This window comes from Plecotus auritus, assembly GCF_963455305.1.
Source record: "Plecotus auritus genome assembly, chromosome: 8".
Taxonomy (NCBI): Eukaryota; Metazoa; Chordata; class Mammalia; order Chiroptera; family Vespertilionidae; genus Plecotus; species Plecotus auritus.
Genome location: NC_137782.1, coordinates 72168221 through 72195284, shown reverse-complemented (window position 1 = coordinate 72195284; position 27064 = coordinate 72168221). Strand labels below are relative to the sequence as shown.

General features: G+C 40.1%; 1 protein-coding gene across 2 annotated transcripts in view; it reads right to left on the bottom strand.

Annotated features, from left to right (window-relative positions):
- Window positions 1-27064, bottom strand: part of PLCB1 (phospholipase C beta 1) — a 660162-nt gene that overhangs the window by 89978 nt on the left and 543120 nt on the right. For both annotated transcript variants that reach the window (XM_080685590.1, XM_080685589.1), the window contains exons 24-27: window positions 17612-17744; window positions 15201-15254; window positions 11505-11724; window positions 8393-8573 (exon numbers count right to left, since the gene is read on the bottom strand). In XM_080685590.1, the coding sequence (XP_080541716.1) occupies window positions 8393-8573; window positions 11505-11724; window positions 15201-15254; window positions 17612-17744 (588 nt within the window). The remainder of the gene's footprint in view (window positions 1-8392; window positions 8574-11504; window positions 11725-15200; window positions 15255-17611; window positions 17745-27064) is intronic.

The window sequence follows — 27064 nt, the reverse complement described above, 5'->3', positions numbered from 1 at the left end:
GAATTCTAAAAGATGCCAAGGCCACTTAATTGAGAATGAATAAAATAGTAATTATTACCCACCAATCAGATGGGAAAGTAACAATAGTATTCAAACTGGAAGTTTTCAAATAATTATGATAGGGGACATGGCTAAAAGAGACATGATTTATCCTGTGGCTTATAACTAAAATAGCAATAAATTATGGGTTTAATATTTCAATAATCCATTTGGAAGCTAGACCCAGAAGAGCTGCCCATGAAGACAAATGCCACAGCATGCCAGCTATTTTTTCCTTAATGCAAAATATATCATTTCAGCACCCTCCACTTGCCAGATGGGATGCAGTGAGGGCTGTAGTTCCAGAGGGCATAAACTAAATTATCTGACTTGTGGATTCTATTTTGGAATTTTCTTTCAGCAGAATCTCTTCTGTTCCCTAAGCTTTTGTAAGTCGACACAAATCAAAGCTATTATTTCCTTAGTCTTTGGGGATGGTTCTGTTTACTGACCTTTTTCCCCTTAATCTCACCTAAATAGTCAACAATTAGCACATAAAAATATATTAAGGTTTATATTGTGCACACACACAAGAGAAAAACCCAAGTTGAAATGTTTATTGCTTTAAGCTGAAATCCCTAATTATTATTTTGTAAGGTCTGAGATCTGGATGATTTCTGGGTTCAATGATTTAAGTAAAACTAGCATTACAGTCAGAGGGAAACTTTACAAGCATTGTTGTATAGACTTTTTTATTTTACAAATGAGAATGCAGACATCTAAGTGAACTGTTTTAGCTAAAGTTAACATAACTAAAAATGGAAGTTATATCTACTCATCTAATTCCTGTGCAAAGTGTCCTTTGGTAAGGAAGGATGACCATGTTCTAGGCCCTGTGTTAAGTTTCCATGGATGGTTTTATTGAATCGCATTTCCAAATGATGAGGGTGTAGATTAATAATTTACAGGCCCTGATTCTCCACTGCTCTCTGTATCTACCAGTATGTTCTTTGCAAAATAACTTGCAGGTCCCCTAAATGAGAGATTTGCCTATCTCTTGGATCTGGGCAAGTCCTATGACTTGTTTTGGTCAAGGGAGGAAGAAGAAATAAGACCTCTTTAGACACCTTGCTCTCTTCCACTTGTTCTGAGCTAGATGCCTTCCTGTGGGATGATGAGAGATGTGGATCAGTCATCTGTGCTGATCCAGTTGGTGGTCAGCCAACCTCCAGAAGTAGAGCCCCTAAGAGACTGGCACCTGAACCAAAGACATGTAAGTGAGCTCAGCCAAGACCAGAAGGAACATCCAGTTGAGTTAAACTTCAATTGCTACACAGAATCAAGAGCTTCAGGGGCGGGGAACCTTTTTTTCTGCCAAGGGCCATTTGCATATTTATAACATCATTTCTGGGCCACACAAACATTTATCAACTTAAAAATTAGCCTGCTATATTTGGTCAAACATTTAATTAACTCACCCCTAATGCCTTGGCAGTGCCAGCATAAATGATTTTGCGGGCCTTATATGGCCCTTGAGCTGGATGTTCCACACCTCTGAAAATGGTTACTGTTTTAAGCCAATAAATTTTAATGTGTTTCTTATGCAACAATAGTGACTGATAAAGGTGGGCATAAAGTAGGTTTCAGTCCACAAATTGTACTCTTATCCACTGTAAGCTCCTTGGCAGGAACACATTTAGGACATTCAGTCCACACAGAATCTTTTCATAAGTATGAGGACCAGAGTAGACCTTCAATAATTTTAAATGGGTGAGTGAATTATATAAGCATACTTTATACTTTCTAACTTTCCCAATTTCCTAAAATAATAAATGAAAAGATACAGTATGAACTCTGTGGATGAAAAAAAAAAAAGGAGAAAATCCAACAGAAAAATAGGCAATGGATGTGAATAGGCAGTTTGTGGGAGAAAGGAATACAAATGGCCAATAAACACACATAAATATGCTTATTTTTTCTCATAATTAAAGCAATATGATTTAAAACTAATACAATTTATAACCATATATTTATCATTTTTAACTATATATGTAATATTTGTATATTGTATATATAATATCTGAATATTATATATAACATAATGTAATATATAATATTTAACATCACATATGAAATACTAGAGGCCTAGTGCACAATAATTTGTGCCCCCTTTCACAGTCTTGGAGCCCTCAGGGAATGTCCTACTGATGGCTTAAGCCACAGTCTGGCCTCCCTCTGCGGGAGGTGACCGAACCAATCAGGAGAAGGTGCTGCCCCCATCACCCCGGGCCCTCCTCGGCTCTTGCAGATGCTGCGGCTTTGTCCGGAAGGACGTCCGGAAGACGTCTGGTCTATCTGGTCTAATTAGCATATTACCCTTTTATTAGTATAGATATGTATATATGTATATATGTAAATATATATGTATTTTATGTAAATATACACAGCTAGAAATATATATATGCATACATTTGTATGTACAGGGGTGGACAAAAGTAGGTTTGCAGTAGTTTATATGAAAAATAATACAGCAATTAAAAAATAATACAAGTATAAACTGTGTTTTGCATACTGACAACTGTAAACCTACTTTTGCCCATGCCTATATGTGTATATATACACACACTAGAGACCCGGTGCACGAAATTCGTGCATGGGGAGTGGGGTGTGTCCCTCAGCCCAGCCTGTACCCTCTCCAATCTGGGACCCCTAGAGGGATGTCAGTGGGATCGGGCCTAAATGGGCAGTCAGACATCCCTCTCACAATCCAGGACTGCTGGCTCCCAACCACTCGTCTGCCTGCCTGCCTGATTGCCCCTAACCGCTTCTGTCTGGCAGCCTGATCACCCCCTAACTACTCGCCTGCCAGCCGGATTGATGCCTAACTGCTCCCCTGCCAGCCCAATTGCCCCTAACTGCCCTCCCCTGCTGGCCTGGTCACCCCCAACTGCCCTCCCCTGCAGGCCTGGTCCCCCCCAACTGCCCTCCCCTGCTGGCCCGATCACCCCTAACTGCCCTCCCCTGCTGGCCTGGTCACCCCTAACTGCTCTCCCCTGCAGGCCTGGTCCCCCCAACTGCCCTTCCCTGTAGGCCTGGTCACCCCTAACTGCCCTCCCCTGCAGGCCTGGGTCCCCCTGCAACTATCCTCCCCTGCAGGCCTGGTCTCCCCCAACTTCCCTCCCCTGAAGGCCATCTTGTGGTGGCCATCTTGTGTCCACATGGGGGCAGCCATCTTTGACCACATGGGGGCGGCCATCTTGTGTGTTGGAGTGACGGTCAATTTGCATATTACTCTTTTATTAGATAGGCTATGCTTATTTTTTCTCGTAATTAAAGGAATGCAATTGAAGACTAATATAATTTTAACTATATATAAATACCATTTCTAACTATATATACAGTTAGAAATATGTATATATGTAAACATACATACATATGTATACATACATATATGTGTATGTGTGTAAATATATACTATAGATGCGCATATATCTACACATATATGTATACATATACATATACATATACATATATATGTGTAAATACATATACACAGACATGAAAAGAAAAATAGCAACTCCATTAGGGTTACCCAATGATGATCAGGAAAACTGACACATAAGAATACATTTTGACAATTATTTCATTTCTTATTTCATTAATAAAGTCTTTTATTGATTTGTCATTTCCTCTTGGCAGAGAATGTAAAGTTTTGGGGAAAATTATATTGTTATTTCTCAAGATAAATGACCTTATGTTCAAGTCAGACTGTTGGAGGAAGACAGAAAACACTAGCAGAACTGCAGTAGTGATACTTCCTGACACTTCAGTTCCTCCTGGGGCATCGACTTCAGCCCGGCAACCACAGAAGGGAGATAATTCAAGATTGGCTCCCAGGCAGGCAGCAACAGCAAGTGGTGCTGATAGAAACCATTAAAAGGAAGAGGATGAGCCTCCTCAGGCCGTAGCAGGATGTCAGAAAATGCAATATACATTTATGTTTGAACTCAAGATCTCTTAGCCAATCCATGTATGGGGGGGGCGGGGGGAGGGGACAGGCTTACACTTAAAACAATGTTTTCTGTACATTATCTCATTATTCCTTCTTACAGTTTAATGAAGTGAGGATTAATTTTATTTTCAATGGACAAATGAGGAAGTACAGCTAACCAGTGGGGAGCATTGGTCAGAAATGATGAGATTTGAGACAAGACCTGCACTCATCACCACTCCCATCCTGATGGGTCATCTATTCAGAGCTGATCAATATTCACCCAGAGCTTTCACTACCCAGAGCTTTCACTGTGAAACACCGGGGCTGGCAGGGACCTGGGGAACTCAGGTGGATGGGCACTAGTGTGGGTTTGGAGCCACAAATGCGTGCTGCTGGGACAGGCAGGAGGATGTATAAGAAGAATATGGGCCATTAAGTTTGATGTAAAGGAAGGAAGACATGAATGGGATTAGAACATGTGGGAGAATTAAAATACAACAGAGGAGAAAAGGTGGGATGCAAAGCAAAACAAAACAAGCCTCTGCACAGAATAGAGTGTGATGACTGAGAGAAAGCGAGGAAATATTTTCTTAAAGCCACCAAGAAGGAAGAGATGAGAAAACAAAATGTCAGGCCAAGCACTGCTGAGATGGAGGAGCGGCCCATGGACCTCTCCACAAAATCCCCTCTCACTATGCTGAGGTGTCAAGCCTTGAATTCTGATGCTGTGGCTGATTATTGAGAGTGATGGAGAAATCCTCAGGGAGATCCCCTAAGAATTTCCTGCACTTAGCAGTGTCACTTCAAAATTAAAATCTAACCCTAATTGAATGGGCAAAACTCAGGGTCAACCTTTGGTGGCAGTTGATGAAAACAGAAACAAGTTACAGCCAATTCCTCAAGTGAGTAGCTCTTCCTTGGAACAGGAGTCCTTAATTGGGGTCCACAAACCCTCTTAATTTCTGTGGAAAGATTTTAGGGAGCACAAGAACTTAAATAAGGTGGAGAAACTTATGTCTTTATTTTCACTCACCTCCACCTGAAAGTAACCCTTCTCTTTTATTGTGAATTTAGGCCGGAAATCACAGGAGCAATTTTCATAGGATCTGCGACTTGGGTACCAATAGATACTCATTCAGCTCAATGATCAGCTGTCAGTAATCAGCAGTTCAATTTCCCATTTCAACTAAAAGGAATTTTAGGCTCATTCTAGTCTTACTGAGCAAAGGTAAGGGTAGATAGGTCTAAAACTGTGCTTCTTCAACTTGAATGTGTAACAGATCACTTGGGATTCCTTTTAAAATGTAAATTGTGATTTAGCAGATGGGGCCAGGTGAGTGGGGGGCTTCACTTGAAGTAACCAGACTGCAGAACTATTTGGATATAGAACTTTAAAGATGAAGATCCTTATGTGGGCATGTATAAAAAAAAATCCTTTGAAGGTATAGTCCATGTCACTTGGTGTGCATTTTACACCTCCCTGATAATATGAACAATTCCTTAAAATAGTCCGTGGCATTTATCAGTGTATACAGTTAGACATACTGTTCTCACAAATGTATTTTCATATCAATTTGTTGAGACCTTTATTATTTCATTGATTCACCTGGTAATATAACTGTTTTAATATATGTTCTCTCAGTGTGTGGTGACCATGTCTTCATCTGTATCTCCAGTGTCTACCAGAGCATTTTGTAAACATTTACTTTTTTTATGAATATTTAGCAGGTAGCTTACCGATGCCATGGTTTCTTTCTAGATCCTTGAACTGTGGGTGCTGGCATTTGAAAATCCTTAACAAAGATACATGTGTATTTAATTCCCAAAGCAATTATGGAAGATAAAATATCTTGTTTCAATTTTTCTCATCACCCAAATACTCCTTTTTACCTGGGGCCTACTGACTTTTTAATTACACTTCCATTTGTCTAATTTAGCCTAAAAGGCCTGTTCATAATTCGGAACCACAACCAAAGATAGAACTGACAGTTCTGAGTGCCTTTCACTAAAAAGATTTCCCTGCAGAAATGGAGTTGACTGAGGGTTCTGACACACACATTAGCTAAAAGGCAGGAAGTGTATTTTGCGGATGCTCCCCAATAGCTCTAAAATAAACATTGGTTCTAAATCCACAGTCTTTGGGCTTAGCCCTCTTAACAAAGGCCCATATGTGTGTGTCCAAAGCCCCACAGTGTTTGGGGCTTTATCTGAGATCCAAATCCACAATTTAAAAACCATTGAACTGTACACTTTAAATGAGTGAACTGCATGGTATGTGAAATAAATCTGTTAAATAAAGAAGAGAGCCCTGGCCAGTGTGGCTCAGTTGGTTGAGTGTCATCCTATGCATTGAAAGGTTGCCAGTTTGATTCCCGATCAGGGCACATGCCCAGGTTGCACTTCAATCCCCTGAATGGGGCATGCAGGAGGCAGCCAATCAATGTTTTACTCTTACATCAATATTTCTCTCTCTCCCGCTCTCTGTTCCTCTCTCTCTAAAAATAAAATATAAAATATCTTTTTAAAAGAAAAAAAAGAGAGAGTGGCACAGTACCCAATCATCCTAATGAAGGAGTTGGCTGTGTACTCACAGGCAATGCAATAGATGTGAGGTCATTATCATAACGTTGGCTTGACATCTGAATTAGTGGAGGCACCTGCACTATGGTTTTAAAGCAGGAGTTCTAGAGTCAGAAGATCAAGGTTCAAATCCCAACTGCACCACTTTCTAGTTGTGAAACCTTGGGAAAGTCACTATATTTCCCGGTAAGATTTTTAATCTGCTAAATGGGTTTACAATAGTACCAAAATCCAGTGGTTATAATGAAGGTTAAACTGGGCAGTTCCTGTAAATGGCTTAGCACAGTGCATAGCCCCATGGTGGTTGCTCAATACATAGTAATTATGTTATTACTATTTTCTGGAGTACTAGGGATGGTGCACTGGAGAGAGCCAGATGGTAGTGTTTGCAGTGGGTCCCAAAGCCATTGTCTCCAATTAAACTTCACTTTGACTTTCTCGGGTTCTGTCCTGGGCAATCCCTTCCCTACACCAAACTTGACTGCTGCACCACAGTTCTTTCACTGTTCAGGTCTTATTTTAACGGTTCACAAACAAGGCGGCCCATCAAAATCATGTGGAGTTCATAAAAGATAAATCCTGAGGCTCCCATTTAGGGGTAGGGCGCTGTGTCTCCAAGTGTGGTTCCTGGACCAGGAGGGTCAGCATCAAAGGCCTTATGAGAGGCCTGTGGAATTGGGAATTCAGGCTGGGCCCAGCGATCTGCTCTAACAAGCCCTCCAGGTAATTCTGATGCAGGCTGAAGTAGACAATAATTGACCAAGTGGAATCTGATTTTGATAAGCTCCTCCTGGGATTTAGACCGACTCACTGGCATACTGCCATTGGGAATCAGTAATCGAATAAAAGAATTGCACTTTATCCTGGCTACACCGCCCACGGATAGCCAACCTGCCAGCAGAAACTGCCTCAGAACTCTCTTAACATGGACCCACCTTCAACAAAGAAATGGACAGGTCATACAAACACCTATCAGAACCCATTTCCTCTGGGGACACGAATTTATATGAAGCTAACTGTTTTGTTTTGGGCACAAGCTTGTTTTTAAGGCTACTTTATTGAATGATTCATTTAATTTACCTATGACCAAATATTTATCATGTCCCTACTATGTGTCAAGGCATCAACAACAATGGCGGAAATGTAAGAATTCACAAGAAAACATTTTGGAAGTTAAAACTGATCATTAACAGAGATGATGGCATTTTATTTCATTGAGAGCCTGGGCAATTGGGTAGACAACACTTCATGCTTACCACTTAGATACTGACTTTTCTAAATGTAGGAGAGTGGGCTGTATAATTGTTTTTAGTTCTTAAGAAGCCCAGAGATACAATAAAAGTGAACATTTATTATCAGCATGGTCTTAATCTTTTTAAATTGTTTTCCAGTTCCTTGTGAGATTTCAAAGCTCTCAAAAAACTATTATAACCCCCAAATAAGTCAGTGAAAATAAAAGCAATAAAACATGGCCTCATTCAGGAACAGAGAGGAGCTTGGTAAAGATGTGGAAGAGGGGACTGACAAATTATTAGTGTGGTGAACACTACACATGTCCAGTTCTAAGAAATGATGATTTTCAGCTTTAAAAAAACCCAGATTCTGGGTTTTTATTGTGTTTATAAGTTAATCATGTGTTAAATCATATATCATAATATGGATCTGAAAAACATATCTTACCTCTCTCTATAACCTGGCATCAAAATAATATTATTGGAGGAGGAAGCAGCAGGAAGGCTCCAGCCACATCTGCCACAGTCTAACTTTAAGTTATCAAAAGTTTTCTATTGAAAATAGGGTTCCGGTCATACAAACATAAACCACATTTCTTGAGCTTACCAGTTTAATATGTTCTCGCTTCTGGTATTTTTCACTATAATACTGTTCTTGTCGAAGATTAAGCAGTTGCTGTTGTTGCTTGTCCTTCAAGTCGATTAACTTCTGGGTCATTTCGGCATCCAGGGCAGCCAGATCTTGCTCAATGGTTGATGAGCCGTGGTCAGGGCTGCTGGGTTCCGATCTGCGGAGACACAGAGCTTAACTCACAAAACATGCAGGTCACAGTACGGTGGAGGGTAGGTGGTTCACCAGGGTTCCTCCTAGAGAGAGCACTGTGTTTAGAAATAAATATTTCAATAATACACCTCAAGTACAGGCTGAACTGCCGAGGACAAGACGTTTGTGACCACTTAATGTGTGCCAGGCACTTTTTACTTTACAAAAGGCTTTCACAACAATGCAACGAGGAAAATGACTACCTCCAGATAACATCTGAGGAAGCCAAGGTTCGCTGAGATACTGTGCCTCAGGATACTGTGAGGGGAGGATACTACAATGCTGCTCACCCGAGGACAGACACCTGGGGGAAAGCAAGGTCTCGAGTACAGCAAAGAACCCAGGCTGGTTGTTCAGTGGTTAGAGCATTGGCCCTTAGACCGAAAAATCATGGGTTTGATTTCAGGTCAAGGGCATGTACCTTAGTTGCAGGTTCGATCCCTGGCCTCAGTTGGGGAGGCAACCAATCAGTGTGTCTTTCTCAAATCAATGTTGTTGTTGTTGTTTTTTTCTCTCTCTCTTTCCCCCTCCTTTTTCCCTTCTTCTCTCTCTGAATATCAATAGAAAAAATATCCTCAGGTGAGGCTTATAAAACAACAAACAATTACAGCACAGAATCATGCATGCCAGTGTCTGGACAGAAACTATCCTTATATGATCTTCTCGACACATTATGTGGAAAGCTCAGTTGAGAGGATGGATATATGAATAAAAAACAAATCTAACGAACATTACATCCATTTATTGCTGAGTTATTTTCAGAAGTTTAAGGTGTATGAAGCAGGCTGGGAGGTGGCAGACATGATCAGGCCTCGGTGGCTTTGCCTTTTGAAAGGAGGCTCTCCTTATGTGTCCTTTGATGCTTCAAGCTTAGGGACTTCCGTCTGTGTGTTGAGGGGAAGTATTAAAAAATAACCAAGGGAACAATGTTTCTGCATCTTTTGTAAAAACAGAGTTGAAAATATCCCCTGTTGCCTAATGTTGCCTGTTTAAGATACATGAGATGAATTCTTCTGTAATTTAATACCAGGAAAATGTTTGTCTCAGAAAAGCAAGCAAGTTTCCTTTCATCAGATGAGGAGAACTGTCTAACCCATATTTCCTTTTCTTGGAAGCTAAGAGCTATATTCATTGTTCAAGGACAGAAATTGCATTAAATTGTTGGTGCTATCCAGTAGAAATTCAACATGAGCCACAGTTAATATTTTCTACATATGTGATCTAAAATTTTTAGTAGCTACCTTAATGAGTAAAAAGAAATGAGTGAAATTTATTTTAATAATATATTTTATATAACCTAATACATCCCAAATATTGTCACTTCAACATGCAATTAAAATAAAATCAATGTAGGTTCATATAAAAATGACTTATTTCATATTCTTTTTTTTAAATAAAGTCTTTGAAATCTGGTATTTATATTATACTTACAGCACATTTCAAATTCTATGAGCCACTTTCCAAGGGCTCATTAGCCACTTGTGGCTAATGACTCCCGTGTTGGACAGCAGGCCTAAGAAACTGGTAACCACTCAGTCTGCGTGTATGTGTTTGTGTATGTTGTTTTTCGTTCTCTGCTTTTGGTAAGACTTTTACACACATCTTCTGTAAATAACTTCAACACTCTATTGGAAGTTTGCAGGGTAAGACATAAGTAAATAAATATGTGAATAAATAAATGACTACAAACATATCACTAAAATAGAAATTTAGAAGTTTTAGGCCAAGCTTTACTGGTACTGTTTATGTAACTGCAGGTAAATGTTAATGCCTATAGCTTTCAGCTTCTTCCTTGAAGAAGTGACAAAAGTTCACCCAGATGGCTTCTGAGGCAGTTCCAGTTCTAAGAAATAAAGGGTTTGCTGCTTTTTAAAACCCTAGTACTGGGTTTTGATTGTGCTTTTAAGTTGATCACATGTTGAATCTTGTTTTCACAATATGTATCTGAAAAAAGGCACCTTACCTCTCTCTATAACCTGGCATCAAGGTAAGATTACTCAGTAAAGAAGTGGAAGGGAGGATGTAGTACAGCCCTCCAACTCTCACCGACAGGTAGCTTACCTGCTCTTATAGTTCCCACATGACCACATCAGTTACTGTGAGAATTATGTAGGTCATGTTAACTGCTGTGTCCTCCAGGCATACAGTTGGTGCTCAATAAACACTGGTTGAATTAATGTGCGAGAGATGCCTCTCCACCTCAAGTCTGGGTGCATGGAGCCTTGGGGACCCCTAAGTCCAAACACTAGGGTTACCTGTGCAGGGCCTCGTGGGTTAACGATGGAGCAGCAAAGGATAGGTGAAACTTCTTCTTTCTCTATGACAAATTGTCTCTTCAACTAGGGTCTAGGTCAGGGGTGGGCAAACTTTTTGACTCGAGGGCCACAATGGGTTCTTAAACTGGACCGGAGGGCTGGAACAAAAGCATGGATGGAGTGTTTGTGTGAACTAATATAAATTCAAAGTAAAGGAGCGGAGGGGAGAGCAAGAGAACCCTCCGCTCTTTCGGCTCCGTGGGCTGGATAGAACAGCTGAACGGGCCGGATCCGGCCCGTGGGCCGTAGTTTGCCCACGGCTGGTCTAGGTACATAGAAAAATTTCATACCCACTGGTTGGTCACTGTATTATGGGAAGTCAGCCAGTTGATATTGGGCTCATAGGCTAGGACTCATGGATATCCCTGCATATCTATTTTCAGAGTTTGGTCAAATAAAGAAATTCAGTCCACAGGCAAAACTGAGCTGAGGTGACAGAAGAGCTACATAATGGAGGGAATGGGGTGGCTTTCCTTCTTGCAGTGGTCGAGGTGCAAAATACGATACAAAATATGAAAAAAATTCCATGTAAATGTCTTTCTTCCTAATGCCATCAAACAAATCATGCTCATTCAACTTACTTTTTCTTACTATCCTTTTTGGCTGTCTTTTCCAAAGCCGCTCTCCTTCTTAAGTAGTCATTCTGAATTTCATTATATTTTGTAGTGTGCTCCTTGATAAGGTCAGTGGTTTTCTTGTGGTGTCTCTTAACCAGCTCTTTCATTTCTTTGTAGTGCTTCTTTTGAAGTTTTACAAACGACTTCTGTTGCTTTAGCTCTTCAATAGTCTGCGCTTCCACTTCTGCAACAAATGAGCAGAAAAGCTAACAGACATGGAAGGACTGAAAAGACAGACATAGAGAGGAGTAGCAACCTCTTTACTGAGCAATGTGTGTCTGATCCTAGCCCACCAGAGCTTAAGAGCAGAGCTTTGATGTCAAGCTTATTTGGGTTTCAGGGTGGCTCCATCACTTGATGTTACCAAATTTCTCAAAGACTCTATTCACTTGCAACTTTTTTAAAAGTTTGGGCTCCCTGGAAACAGAGCTCAAGAGGAGCAATTCCGTGCATGTGCTTCCCTGTGGGAGGCTCTCAGGAGTGGGGGAGTGAGGGCAGCAGATAGGGAAGGGGAAGCAGTTAAACGTGATGTGGGCGTAGATGGAGTCTGGCTCCTGCCTGATGTAACTGGATGCTCGGGAGTGTGAATTGTACCACAGAGTCAGCCTCACCTTGAGGCAAGAGGGTCAGCATTTTGCATATTTGGGATAGTCCATGGGGGGAGGCAGAACCTACTAGAGAAGAAGCTTCCTTTTGGCTGAGGGCAATTTTCAAGAGCAGGGAAAGCTCTGAGCTGTTGTCAGCCATCCCTCACTGCAGCTTGAGGATGGGTCCACCAGAGGGTAAAGGGGATCTGTGCAGGACACCAATAGCATCCACCTTAAGGATCACAATGCTTCCCTACTTTTTAGGAATATTGTGCTGGTGAAATAAAGGAATTGCTGCAAAACATTTAGCACAGTTTCTGGCAGTGTGCCTGCAGACGCTTAACTAATAATTGTTCAGGTTCTACCGCACCATCTCTAAGGGGCACTATTCTCATTATAGACTTGGTAGGCTTGTACATTTATCAGTGTTCCAGTATAAAGCAATAAAGTGAAGGAAAATCCCTTAATGTGATTTTCCCAATGGCACCATAAGTGACAGTGGCACCTTACATTGCTACATATTTTATCCAATGCTGGGAATACATTTAATGTGAAAGAGCTTGACCTTAAGACATTCTGTATTTTACTGACATATTTGGTCAACTCTAGAAAATGCATTTAAAAATATGTTAACATTTCTGAAATTAAGATGAATCTTATTGTCAATGGAGTACAACAGTGAGCCAGTAATTTTTATCTCAGCCATCCATGAACAGTGGGTGCCTTAATGTTGACGGTGTCCTAACTGCAATGAATTACCATCTATTTGGACCTAGATTAAGTCATAGTTCACATGTTTCCATGCTTTGATTTGAACTCTCTGCTTCTGAGAGGGGAAAAAATGTTATCATAAATATTTAGAACTGTCAAGAGATTCAGAAATAGTATACCTATGCCATGAATAACAACAGACCTAAATAGAAGATGAGATAGCTAGTGAATTAATGTTGAAATCAGAATACAAATTGATGTTCCTAAGTGCTGAGGTCTTTAGCAATTGAAATATGCTTCCCTTTCTTATAATGTGTCTAGTCTCCTGACATTTGATTCCTTTTGGATAAAGAGGCCAGCGAGAAAATCAGGTACATTTATTTAATGGTTTCCCTCAGGCCCAAATAGACTCATTATGATTGTGTAGTAACTTATTATATTAATAATCTATAATCCCAAGGAATTGCTGCATTTTTGGTGACAGATTCAATCCCGCTTCTTTAAGAACAGTGTGCAGCACATCAGCTATGGCAAGTAGCAACAGGGTTCAAGATGTTCCAACCTGTGTTTAAAAAAATTCCAGAGAAAATACTTAAAAAAAAAAATCTGTGTATTAAAGGCTATTGTTTGAATATGCTCTTAAGCATACAGATAATGTTCACTTATATAAAGAGTCAAATATCACTCATAAACAAACTACCCAGAGATAATCACTGTTAGTTTATTGTACAGACCCTTGGCCTGTCTTCAATGCATTTATTTTTAAATAACACTGGAATCATGCTCTATTTACATTTCTGTCTCTTGTTGTATGTGTCAACTTTCTATTGTTACCCAGTGAACTAAATCTTTAAAACATGTTTTTAAAAATACATTGTTGCCTGACTGGCATGGCTCAGTGGTTCAGCATCAACCTATGAACCAGGAGGTCTTGGTTTCATTCCCAGTCAGGGCACATGTCCTGGTTGCTGGCTCTATCCCCACTGGGGGCGTGGAAGAGGCAGCAGATCAGTGATTCTCTCTCATTATTGATCTTCCTATCTCTCTCTCCCTCTCCCTTCCTCTCTGAAATCAATAAACATATATATTTCTAAAAAACATTCTTCAAGTATTTTTTTCCTATGAATATTTTTTTTTAAAATATATTTTATTAATTTTTTACAGAGAGGAAGAGAGAGGAGAGGGATAGAGAGCTAGAAACATCGATGAGAGAGAAACATCGATCAGCTGCCTCCTGCACACCCCCCACTGGGGATGTGCCCGCAACCAAGGCACGTGCCCTTGACCGGAATCGAACCCGGGACCCTTCAGTCCGCAGGCCGACGCTCTATCCACTGAGCCAAACCGGTTTCGGCTCCTATGAATATTTTATATGTTATTTTGGTGAAACATAAATACATGCCTAAATATATATATAAATCATAAAGGTAAAGGCCTATACTTTTTCACAAAGTGAGCATGCTTCAATAACCATTACTCAGAACAACATAAGAATATCATCAGATGCCAGAGGCCCTCTTTTTGGTTCCTGCTCCCCATCAAATATAATCCAATCTGTGTTTCCAACAGCATGAGTTAGTTTTGCTTGTTTTTGAACTTTACGTAGATGGAATCATAAAGAATGTGCTCATTCGTGTCTGGCCTCTTTTCTTCAACACAATCCTTGTGAATTTTGTGCATGTTGTGTGTGACTGTAGTTTATTTATTCCAAGAGTTGTATCCCAGTTCAGTCTGTGATTATACCACAATGTGTGGATCCACCCAACTGTTCACAGACATTGGGCTATATGCAGTTTGGGGCTCTTCCCAATAGTGCTGTTTTTGGTGAGCATTTCTGTTGTATATTAGGCAGAGTATCAAACATTTTTCAGACTTTATTAAGTATGGCTAACTGTATTAAAGAAAGCTTGTACCAATTCCAGTCCCACTAGTTTATGAAACTAACCAAATATAAAATATTTCCCAACTGAATCACAGTCCTCAAACACTGAATATTCTGCGGTTACCAATGGATCATATTCTGTATTTCTAAATGATGGCATACTGTTGTCACTATGGGAAGATATGCCTTCCTATTAGCTGGAACACATTTATAGGATGAAACTATTTTTGGATTCTAAAATGGGTATCTTGTGAAATTATATTATTTTTATATCAATAGGATCCTATCTGCCAACGATGGTCACTTTTCTGTGATCACTTTGGGTAGTGTGGCCTCAATTAGGACTGTGTATTTGTAAGTATTTTTAGAGAAGAAATATGAATAATGTTAATCTTCAGAGACGGAGAGAATTTTCCTCTAAATACTTACACTCGATAATATTTAGCTGCCTAATTCCTCCGGGGAAAGGGTGGTATTTACCTGTTAGAACACTATGAATAAGATCTTCTGTTTTGGCAGGTGCCTTTACAGGACCTGAAATAAAAAGATAAAACAAATAGGCACATTTTAACTTTTTTACATTTTATTCTTCTTGTAAAACAACGATTGGCCCTTGAGTCTACATCTCTTTGTGGAGAAATTACAAATTTTGGGAGAAAATTATTCCAAAAACTTATAAGAAATGTTCTCCTTTTGTTACTTTGAGGCAAGCATAATTAAATGTGAATCTATATGTTCCATTTATAGAGAAAAAGTATATCCTTCCACTTGGAATAAAAACCAGCAACAAATTCAATTTAGGCAATGCTACTGCCACCTTTTGGCAAAATCAGGAATGGTGAGCAGTCTTTTAAAAATCAAATGCTGACAAGTTGGCACTAATCACTGTTGCAGACAAGATCTATAGGTGGATGCCAAAATCACTGGGCAATAGTTTAAGGAGAAACAGGATAGTTGCATCATCTAAAAGGATCTCCCCCAATATATCTGTTAAGTATGAAGGAGAAAACCATACCTTTCAGTGGAGAAACCTTAACCAAGTGCTCCAACACCACCAGTGAGGAGACACATCAATACCAGGTTCCCCTGATATGCTGCACTGAGAAGGGCCAAAAATGTAGCACTTCAACCTCATCATGAGAAAACATCAGGCTGGTCCAAATTGAGGGACATTCTACAAAATACCTGACCAGTACTCTTCAATAGTGTCAAGGTCACGAAAGACAGAACAGACTGAGGGACTATCATAGGTTAAAGGAAAATAAGGAGACATGACAATTAAATACAGTGTGGGATCATGAGTTGGAACCTGGGATAATAATAAAAGGACATTAGTGGAAAGCAGTGAAGTTCAAACAAGGCCTGTAGTTCAGTTCAGGGTGTTGTGCCAAGGTTGATTTCCTGGCCTGAGAGTCATACTATGATGCTGACAGATGTTAACATCAGAGAAGTGGAATTATTTTTGTAATGTTGTCTGTTCCATTTAAAAAATTATTCTGTATGCCAAATTTTTTCAAGACATCAAGTCAAACCCGCCCCCCCCCCACAAAAATAGTCTAAATGCTCTTCTACTGTCAAAAGCAAAGCACAAGGCTATATCACTCACACATTTAAATGACTTATTTATATTCCAGAAGCACTCAAGAGTTTGTATTTGGCATATAAAAATCTTCATTTGAAAATATCACTTCTTGTTCCTGATCAAGTCGTCTCACTGTTACAAATCTCAACAATCTTCTTGAAAGCATAGGCCCCACTCATAACTCATACACATTTAATATGATTTGTTCTTTTCAACATCTCATTCTCCCCCATGAGAACTACCCCTCCCCTCCCAAATAAAGAGTCTGGGTTCATTGGTGGCATGCACTGGCATGAAAAGGAAGGGAAGAGACATGAGGCCATACTTTCATGGAAGAAAATCCCTCTCCATTTACTTACTTTATTGACCAATTCAACAAAAAGTTATTAAGTACATGCTATTCCCCAGCTCTTTGCAAAGGAAACATCAAACTGAAGCCTAACCTGGGAACCCTCCCATCTACTGGGGAAATAGGATATGCATACCACGGTAATTGCCTAAAGCAGTCTTAGACTACATGTCAAGGTTAGTTGCATAGAAATCAAAGGATTTTCCTGAAAGTGAGACATGAGTGTAGCTTTGGTAGGAGCACAGAAGTTGAAAGCAAGTATTTTAGGATCATAGGGAACTGTGCCAGTCTGGGCATCACCCTTCACTAGCTATATGACCTTCGAGAAGCACCTTGTTACCCCAGAACTGCAGTTTAATCACCTGGACAATGGGGCAATCATAGAATCTACCCTCCTAGGCAGTGTCTAAGAGTTCAATGAGATAATCCACATGAAGAGTTTAGCAGAGTGCTGGGCACCTGAGGAGCGCTCAAGGTTATTGAAAAGTAAGTTGGAGTCTTGACTTAGTGAGGAAGAGCTAAGAATGAGCTTCTAAAGCATAGTTGCTTACAAGATGTTTGTAAAACAGCCACTTTTAACTTCATAAATTTTATTCTTCCTGTAAAACAACCTTTGGCCCTCGAGTCTAAATCTTTTTAGACTGCCAGCAGACATAATCCACCACTAAATAAAGACACCAGAAACAACCTTTTGTTGTGACTTCATAAGTCATCAGCAGAGCCAGATGAGCACTTAGGTGTCTTTCTTGGCATTCACTCATTCAGTCATTCACTCATTACTTCATTTGTTCACTCATTCATTCATTCATACCTTTATCACACATTTCTGGAGCCCTTCTAAGCCCATGCACCCTTGCTCACATGATACTGTAGGTAATTGAATCATGCGACCTCCTTTGTGACACAAACAAACTAGACGCTCTTTGTCATGTTTCACAGCTCTCTTTTCTGAGGTTTTACCTGGAGCAGGTTGGCTGTGAAGGGCCTGTGAGGGAGGTTTGGGTGCCAGGGATGTAGTGTGATTTACTCCATTTTCTGCTGGAGTCGTCCCGGCTTCACTCGGAGCTTCTGACGGTGTTTCCCCAGGATCAGCCTAAAATAGTAAACATCCTTTCATTTCCCATATTTCTTACTGTTTTGTTATTACCTCCTTAAACTATTTGATAGCATTGTATGTGAGCTGAAATTAAAAAAAAAAAAAACTCCTTGTCCCACTTCAAGGAATCAGTGGAAGTCAGTTCTTGTGACTTTATTTCTCCCTAGCCTTTTTCCAAATATTCTTTCTTATGAGTTGAGTAAAATAAGCACGGAATCCTTTCACATCACACTGGAAATTATGATAGAAACCAAAGAACTAGAAATGTCAACTTTCTCAAATTAATGGAGAGACTCTTAGGATCCAAGTAAACACATTTCAAGGAAAGAAAGTTCAGAAGCTAGTGTTTCAGTTGCACTGAATTTGGCTTAGACAAGTAGAGAAAAATGTGCAAAATTAACTACAGAAGTGGGCTCCTGCCCTCTAGTGGCCAACTGGAAGTATTACAACATTTTTTCTTCACAACAAGTAGTAGACTTTTTTTAAATCAAAATTTTATTTAAAGTAATATTTATATTCTTCCTATTTAAAAATTGAACAGAAGTAACTTCAAAATATGTTATAAGTGTACCAGTAAAAGGATAACTGGAAAGGCCATTTTTGCAAGTTTTACAGAGGAGGAAATGCTATTTGATATGCTAACTGAATAAATCTACATCCTGCCCTTTGAAAATTGAATGTGATGATTGAACAATAAAAAAATAAGCACACAATACAATAAAGGATGATATATTATAGAACTGTATACCTAGAATCTGCATAATTTTGTTAACCAATTTTACCCCAATAAATTCAATAAAATCGAAACAAAACGTTACAGCACTATAGAACACTAAAATGTGCAGAACTTAATTGAGTGGTTAGTATGGTAAGTAAAGGGTCTTGCAAATACCAAATGTGTGACTGAGTTGTTGGAGGTGCTGGGTCATTCTGTCCTTGACAAAGTCATCTAAAAACTGTAGTCTCTCCATGTAGTGGTTAGGATAACAGAATCTTGATTTGGACATCAGATGGGTAAGGGGCAAGGCCATCAGTTTTTCTGTGTTTCATCATGCAGAAATCTAGTCTACTTGGAATAAGTGTGAGAAGTGAGTGTGGCTTTGTCTTTCCCTCAAGAAAGGGCTTCTTCAAACACATATATAATTTGTACCTTCAATTTCTACTAGCTGAATATGCCCCAAATTTCTAAGAGATTTGGATCATGTCTAAAAACTATATCCTGATGCATTCATTCTAAAGTGTTTAGGGATGAAATATGCCATTATTTGCAACCTTCTTTGAAATGCATCAATATAAGCCCTAGCCAGTTTGGCTCAGTGGATAGAGTGTGGGCCTGCGGACTGAAGGGTCTCGGGTTTGATTTCGGTTAAGGGCCATACCTAGGTTGCAGACTCAATCCCCGGCCCAGGTCAGGGCACGTGTGAGAGGCAACCAATAGATATATCTCTTTCACATCGATGTTTCTCTCTCTCTGTCTCTCCCCCTCACATCCACTCTCTCTAAAAATCAATGGAAAAATATCCTTGGGTGAGGATTAACAACAACAAAAACCCATGAAATAATGAGTGGATAGAGGGATGGATAGATGAATATATACCAGTATGTGATAAACAAATGCATTTAAATTTTAAGTATAGAATCTAGGTAATTGCTATTTGATGTTCAGTATACAATTCTTTCAATGTTTGTGTATGTTTGAACATTTTCCTAATAAAATATAGCACAACTTCTATATTTTGAAGCCTACCAGGAGGAGTTAGAAGCAAAAGACGGCTTTAAGGAGATGAATAAATCCATCTCTTGACTTCAGCATTTGAAGCTTCTTGATTTACCAAGTAAAATGATTCTGGCTTTTATTGCAATTAGTACCCAGCATGTTGCTCCAGCAGTAACTGGAGCCAATTGGAACATGGAGTCAACTGATTCTTTGCACAGCATGAGCCATGTCATAATATAAAGAAATCATCAGCATTCATATGGTCTCACTTTGTTGAAACATTAGTGAAAGTTGTAAGTTTATATAAATATGTGTGAATTTGTATTAATGTCAGTCTCTCCCTCCAGACTGTAAGGTCTATGAGAACATCCTATTTTTCTTCTAATATATGTTAATAGTGCCCAGCATGGTGACTGACAGTTGTATTAAAAAACTGTATTGAATAAATAAGTGAATTAATAAATCCACATTTCCTGCTCACATATAATCAATAGATATATTGCTAATGACAAAATCCTGTAACTAAAAACCATCTAAATGTTATGTTAAAATAAGAAAAATTTTTCTTTAAATTAATGCATCAATGAATGAAAAAAATAAAGATACTGCTTTACTCATAATTGCAGTTGTTTATTTAGAAGGAGATTAAAGATTAAAGGCCATAGCTCTGCTGAATATTTCATATGTCTTATATATGTTTCTGTTCCAGCCAACTTTAATTTATTAGAAATACTGATATGGTCTCCAAAGAATTCAGCAGAAATAAACTCTTGGCAGTTAGGCAGAAGTTATGGATTCATTCAAAGAGAACAGACACCAACACCATCTTTTACATTCATCTCATGAGAATGAATTTTTCATAGTAAGTAAGCCAAATCATTTGGCAAATACTTGCTAGAGATGCAATTCTTGGGTCTACCCAGATCTACTGAATAGGAAACTGAAGGTGGGGCCCAGCAATCTGTGCTTTCAGAAGTCATCCAGGTGATTCTGCTACATGATAAAGTCTGAAAAACCTTGCTACTCAAAATATGCTCCACTGACCAGCAGCATCGCCATCACCTGGAAGCTAGTTAGAAATGCAGAATTGTGTGCCCTGCTCCAGACCTAATATATCTGCATCTGCAGTGTAACAAGATCCCCAGTTTAAAATTTGAGAAGCCCTGGTCTAAAGCAGAGTGGAAAACTTTACCCTTGAGAGTCACACTTTAATAATCTCTATGTCATTGGACATGGCATGGATGACAACATTCAAGTGTCTGCATTCATCGCTGTTTTAGACAGAGGAACCGGAAGCCACTCTTGAGAGTCAATTGAAATTTTAAAAACAGAGACTGTATGCTTGTCCTGATTGGGGCACAGATTTATCCAGAGCATTCAATGAAAGTGCCTTGTAATCCCCAAAGCCACACAGAAATGAAAGGGACAGTGTTGCTATCTAAAGGCCAGCTCCTAAAGGGCAAACTCTCTCTTCCTACTTTATTAGATGCTTTCATGTGCAGGGGCTGCGAGAAGCTATTGTTTCTATAAATTAGTATTTAGCTACATTATTATTGGAGGAGGAATATTTTCATTTAAGGAGGATAAAAAATGACCAATAAACCTCATATCTGATTTTATCACCAAGTTCTTGAACCATGGACGAGTACTCAGCTTATTGCCGGGAAAATTAAATGGCCACCAAGGCCTTCCTGAGTTCATTACTGTGCCCTTATGAGGTTATCACCTTGTATTTTTGCTGTTTAACTAGTGAAATTTACACCAGACCATAGGACCTTTTCTTTTCAAATAATCAAATTCCTTCGAAGGTATCCCCAAGGGGTCAACACACTGAATTAGGAAATAAAATATTTTAGATCAATTTCAGCTCACTGATAAGAACAATTTTTTAAATCTGACAACTTAAAAAGTAGGCCTCTTAGAATAAATGAAATGTTAGTATTATCAAACAACTCTCCCTTTCCAGCACAAAAATGTAGAGATCGCTCACACGCCTGCACTGGTATCATACATACAGACAATAGAGGGAACTCCCGAGAACAGAAATTTTGGCCTTGAGGGCTGAGTCAGGTTGGGATATCAGGTACAGGCATACCTCAGTTTTTACACTTTACTTTACTGTGCTTCACAGGTGTTGTGTTTTTTACAAACTGAAGGCAAGATCTTTTGCCAGCAAAAAAAAAATTATGCCCTGCTTTATTGCGATGCTCACTTTGTGGTGGTCTGGAACCAAATCAACATACCTCCGAGGAAAGCCTGTACTCTGTCTTAGACCATAACTTCCCCCAAGGGTGGAAATGGATGCTTGGTCACTGAATGTAGCCTTTGTAACTTGGAAGTTTAGAGTTGGGAGATATGTATGTGTATTTTGGCCGACAGCCAGTATATAATCTGATCAAACAGAATCCATACACAGAAACCTAACTTATTGATAAAAACTAGTTTTTATAATATCCAGTGATTTAAAGGGGGAAATCTTGACATTTGACTCAACAAAAAGTTCAGTTCAAAGGATATTACTATAGAAGGTGAAGGTCTTGTAGTCTGTGCTCAGTCATCCCGGTAAGCTGCTGCAGGGGACAGGAAGTGAATGAAGGGCTCGTCCTTACTAAAGGTTACTAGAAAGCTGGTTTTGTTACTGAGGTGCACGGTGCAATGTGGTGCAGTACAGACCTTTGCTACTCGGAGTGCTCTGGCACAGCATTCTCCCATCACTTGGGGCCTGTTAGAGTTTCTGAGCCCCAGGCCCCACTCCAGACCCACTGAGTCAGGATCAGCATTTTACCATTAAACTTCGAGAAGTGGTGGTGTAGAACATGAGTTCTGGAGCCAGATTACTTAGATTTCAATCCCGACTCTGTTCTTTACTAGCTGTGTGGTACTGGGTGATGAAGTTAACCTCTCAGTGCCTCACTTTTCCCATCTGTTAAATGGGAATAGTAGTACTTAAGACACATGAATTTTTAAAGACTTAAATATGCTGTTACATTAAAAGGCTTAGAACAGTACCAGGAACGTAGTAAGCACTCAGTAAATATTTACTTTTTTTCTCCATATCTTGACATGTTTTAGCAAATACTGCATTTGGAAATTATTGCCAAATAATATTTTGTAATAGATACACTGGATAGTGACTTTTGTCTCTTTACTGGCATATTTAAAAAATAAAAATTAAAAAGTGTTACTGATGTCTCATTAGGCATCTCTATAACGACATTAAAGTATAAGGGCTATGAAACATTTTTAATTAAAAAATCTTGGTAAAAAGCAAATGTAGCTAGAAGACAGGCTAGCAAGACATACAACAAAAATTTTAACAGTATCTGCAAAATTACTGAGCCTTCTGTGTCTTTTGTTTGTTATTTTTAAATGACTTTTTATTTAGAGAAATAGCTAAACATATTATGAAGCCTTCGTTATTCAGATTAGGCAACTTTCTACAACTTTACTAACCCACTACCCTGAATAACAACTTTAAAATAAATCCAGCAATGATAATCTCTATTATTCCTTAACTTCCAACATACATATGTTGAAATTATACACACACACACACACACACACACACACTAGAGGTCCAGTGCACGAAATTTGTGCACGGGGGGGGGGGGGATGTCTCTCAGCCCAGCCTGCACCCTCTCCAATCTGGGACCCCTCGAGGGATGTCCGACTGCCCGTTTAAGCCCAATCCCACTGGGATCAGGCCTAAAAGGGCAGTCGGACATCCCTCTCACAATCCAGGACTGTTGGCTCCTAACTGCTCGCCTGCTTGCCTTCCTGATTGTCCCTAATGGCTTCTGCCTGCCAGCCTGATCACTCCCTAACCACTCCCCTGCCAGCCTGATTGATTCCTAACTGCTCCCCTGCCAGCCTGTTTGCCCCTAACTGCCTTCCCTTGCAGGCCTGGTCAACCCTAACTGCCCTCCCCTGCAGGCCTGGGTCCCCCCCAACTGCCCTTCCCTGCAAACCCAGTCACCCCCAACTTCCCTCCTCTGCCGGCCGGGTCACCCCTAACTGCCCTCCCCTGAAGGCTTGATTGCCCCCAACTGCCCTCCCTTGCAGGCCTGGTCCCTCCCAACTGCCCTCCCCTGCTGGCCTTATTGCCCACAACTGCCCTCCCCTGCAGGCCTGGTCCTCCCAACTGCCCTCCCTTGCTGGCCATCTTGTGGTGGCCATCTTGTGTCCACATGGGGGCAGGATCTTTGACCACATGGGAGCAGCCATCTTGTGTGTTGGAGTGATGGTCAATCTGCATATTACTCTTTTATTAGATAGGATAGAGGCCTGGTGCACCGGTGGGGGCCAGCTGGTTTGCCCTGAAGAGTGTCCCAGATCAGGATGGGGGTTTTCTTGGGGCGTGGGGCGGCCTGGGCGAGGGGCCTGTGGTGGTATGCAGGCTGGCCACACCCCCCGGTGACCCAAGTGGAGGCCCTGGTATCTGGGGTTTATTTATCTTCTACAATTGAAACTTTGTAGCCTGGAGTAGAGCCAACCCTTCTGCTCGCTCCGTGGTGGCAGCCATTTCTATTGGGATTTATGTATCTTCTATAATTGAAACTTTGTAGCCTTAAGTGGAGGCCAAAGCAGGCCAGGGCTGCAGAAGCTTGGCTTCCTCCATCACCGCAGGCAACCCTAGCCTCCTGCTCTTTCCAGTTCCGTGGCTGCCGCCATTTCTGTTGGGGTTTATGTATCTTCTATAATTGAAACTTTGTAGCATTGAGTGGAGGCCTGGGCTGGCAAGGGCAGGCAGAAAGCTTGGCTTCCTCCATCGCCAGGGAAACCCAAGCCTCCCTCCTGCTCTCTGTGGCTGCAGCCATCTTGGTTTGGTTTATTTGCATATTCCCTCCTGATTGCTGGCGGGAGTGGCTTGTGGGGATAGCGGAGGTATGGTCAATTTGCATATTACTCTTTTATTAGATAGGATATACACATACACACACTAGAGGCCTGATGCACGAAAATTAGTGCAAGACTGGGCCTTCCTTCCCTGGCTCTTCCGGCTGCCCGCAGGCACCCGGGGACCTGGCTGGCTTCCCTCTGGCCCCGGCTTCATCAGGAAGGACATCTGGAATGACATCCGGAAGACATCTAGTCTAATTATCATATTACCCTTTTATTATTATAAATATTTTTTCACATGATATGAAATAAATATCTATTGTCCAAAGCATGGAGGAATTTTCAATTTTTCTAGTGATTTGGTTTGCAAATTACTCTATGAAGATAACTTATTAGACTATTACAAATGTGGGAATATTTTGCAGTGCAATGAAGTCTTTAATTTTCAAGTAGATATGACCTTTATAGGTACAAGTTAAAAGGATTCTACTAAAAACGTCTTCGCTGCTAAAATAGTGTCTCCAGTGCCTGCCATGTCCTAGATAAAATTTTCTTCCCCGAAAACCACAGCTACTTATGTTCAGTGGCCTCATTCAAAGGACCGTGCATCACTGCAAGACGAGATGAAGGGCACACTGGTGCTCAGAGGTGGGAAATGACTTTTCTTTCCTACTATTCCATGGGAAGGGCAAATGACTTTTTTCATGAGTTTCAAAAATGAACGGCAATTATGGGTTTAGACAGTGCAAAGGGAAAATTTGTATTTTTTTCTGTTAAACCATATGGAATCTATCTGATTCAATGTCTTTAAAGTATTTCTAAAACTGAAAAGGTCCAAGTTTTCTCTAAGTTTAACTAACATTATACATTTATTGAAAATTCTTTGTGATCACCATTTTTCAGAGGAGAAACAAAACTAAAGTTGACCTAAACTTCTACCGCATTTTTATGTCCATGGCTGTTGCATTCTCCCCAAAGAGCTTTTTGGCACGCGATGTCTTGCAAAGATAAGGCTCTGAAAGGACAGCAACGCAAAAGGACCCCTGCAATCTCCAGTCCTTAGTGACATTTGCTTGCAAACATTAGAGAAATGGTCGCTCAGATCAGCAAATGTCACATTATGAGACCTTTACCTCAAACGCTGCACTACATATGCTGAAGAGGCTGGTGTCTTGAAAAGTTCTCCTCAGGGGAGAGCTTACTCCTTGGAAAACCTGGCTAACAAATAGGTAGAAGTTGATGATATAAAAAGTCTTGTTTCTAAATAGTGACAAAACATGTAATTGTACTTGAAAATGCTTCATTCCAACTTCTATTTCTTAGAAAATAAAATATATCTAATTGAGTAAAGAGACTCCTGTTTTCTAATCAGAGAAGGATGCTATGAATAGTAATTTATTTATAGCTATATAAACTGTACTTGGCTTGAATTAAATTTTATTAAATATGGTAGTAAGCACAAGAAGGTAGGAGAGAAAAGTTCCAGAGCTTCTGGTGGATTTCTAAGGAGAGCTTCTAATTTCATGTTGGTGTATAGATGAGCAAAGCAAGAAATTCTGTAGTCTTACTTAATCTTTTCAAAGGCCATTGGAAAGAAACATAACACACTCTTACCTCTGAAGAAACACCCAGATTGAAGATGTAACTATTGGCAAACATTTAAATTCTAGTTCCCAAGCAAAACATTCAGAAAGGGCTTTCATTTTTAATTTAATGATAAACAGAAGCTATTTAGCATTGCTGGGTTCTCTATAAGCAGAATTGCACACAGGGGTTTTTGAGTACATGATTTATTGAGAGTATGCTCTCAGGAGAAAACTGTCAGGAAGTGAGGAAGGCAGGGTAGAACAGGGAGAGAAGATAAGTTAAAATGTGGTCTCAGCCTTAGCCTGATCCAACAAAGGTCGGGGCGGGCAGCTTGGGAGTGCAAATTGCAACACAGAAGTTGCCCACTCAATAGCAAGGGCCCTGAGTTATTCTCCAGGATCTTTCAGTCTCTGGGCAGGGATCACCCTATTCTAGGAATAACTTTCCAGGCATCTCCAGAGAAGGTGGCTCCTATCAGCCCAGGCCAGTCCTCTGGAGAAGCCTGGAGCTGTGTGGGGTTCACCGCCCACAGGTGCAGCAGCCCTGCAAAGGAGCTGTGGGCAGGGCACCAACAGCATCTGCTTGGAGCTTGAAAAGACACCTTCTTCAATGGGCCTGTATAGCAGTGATTGCTTACACCAATCCCTCAAAATTCAAGCAGGGGTCTCAGGTGTATTTTTGTTTGTTTGTTTCTAGGTTTCCCTCTGCAAATGGTAAGCCTAGATGTCAGAGGCACAAGCAACTTTGGAAGGATATTCATGTCTACCATTAGGCATAATTTTCTGATAGTATAAAGTTTCCCTACAACCCCATTTATTGCATACCACATAAAGCATTATTTATGAAACTTCCCAGTCTAACCTGAAATTTCATCCCAGAGGATGATGTATCTATTGGTCCTGCAATGTAAATGAGAGACTGGAAAATCTTACTCTTATGTGAAATATTTTCCTTTCATTTCATTTTTCTCATGTTCAATTAACTCAACATCTTAGATTTAAAGTTTCTAAAATTCTATACAAAACCAAGGAAATAATCATAAATGTGCTAAAAAATTTACATGATAGTCATGGAAGATCTGTTCATTCCAAATATCCAATAATAGGGGAATGGAAGTATAAATCATGGTATAGTTACATGATAGAAGACCATGAAGTTACTAAAAGTCATACCA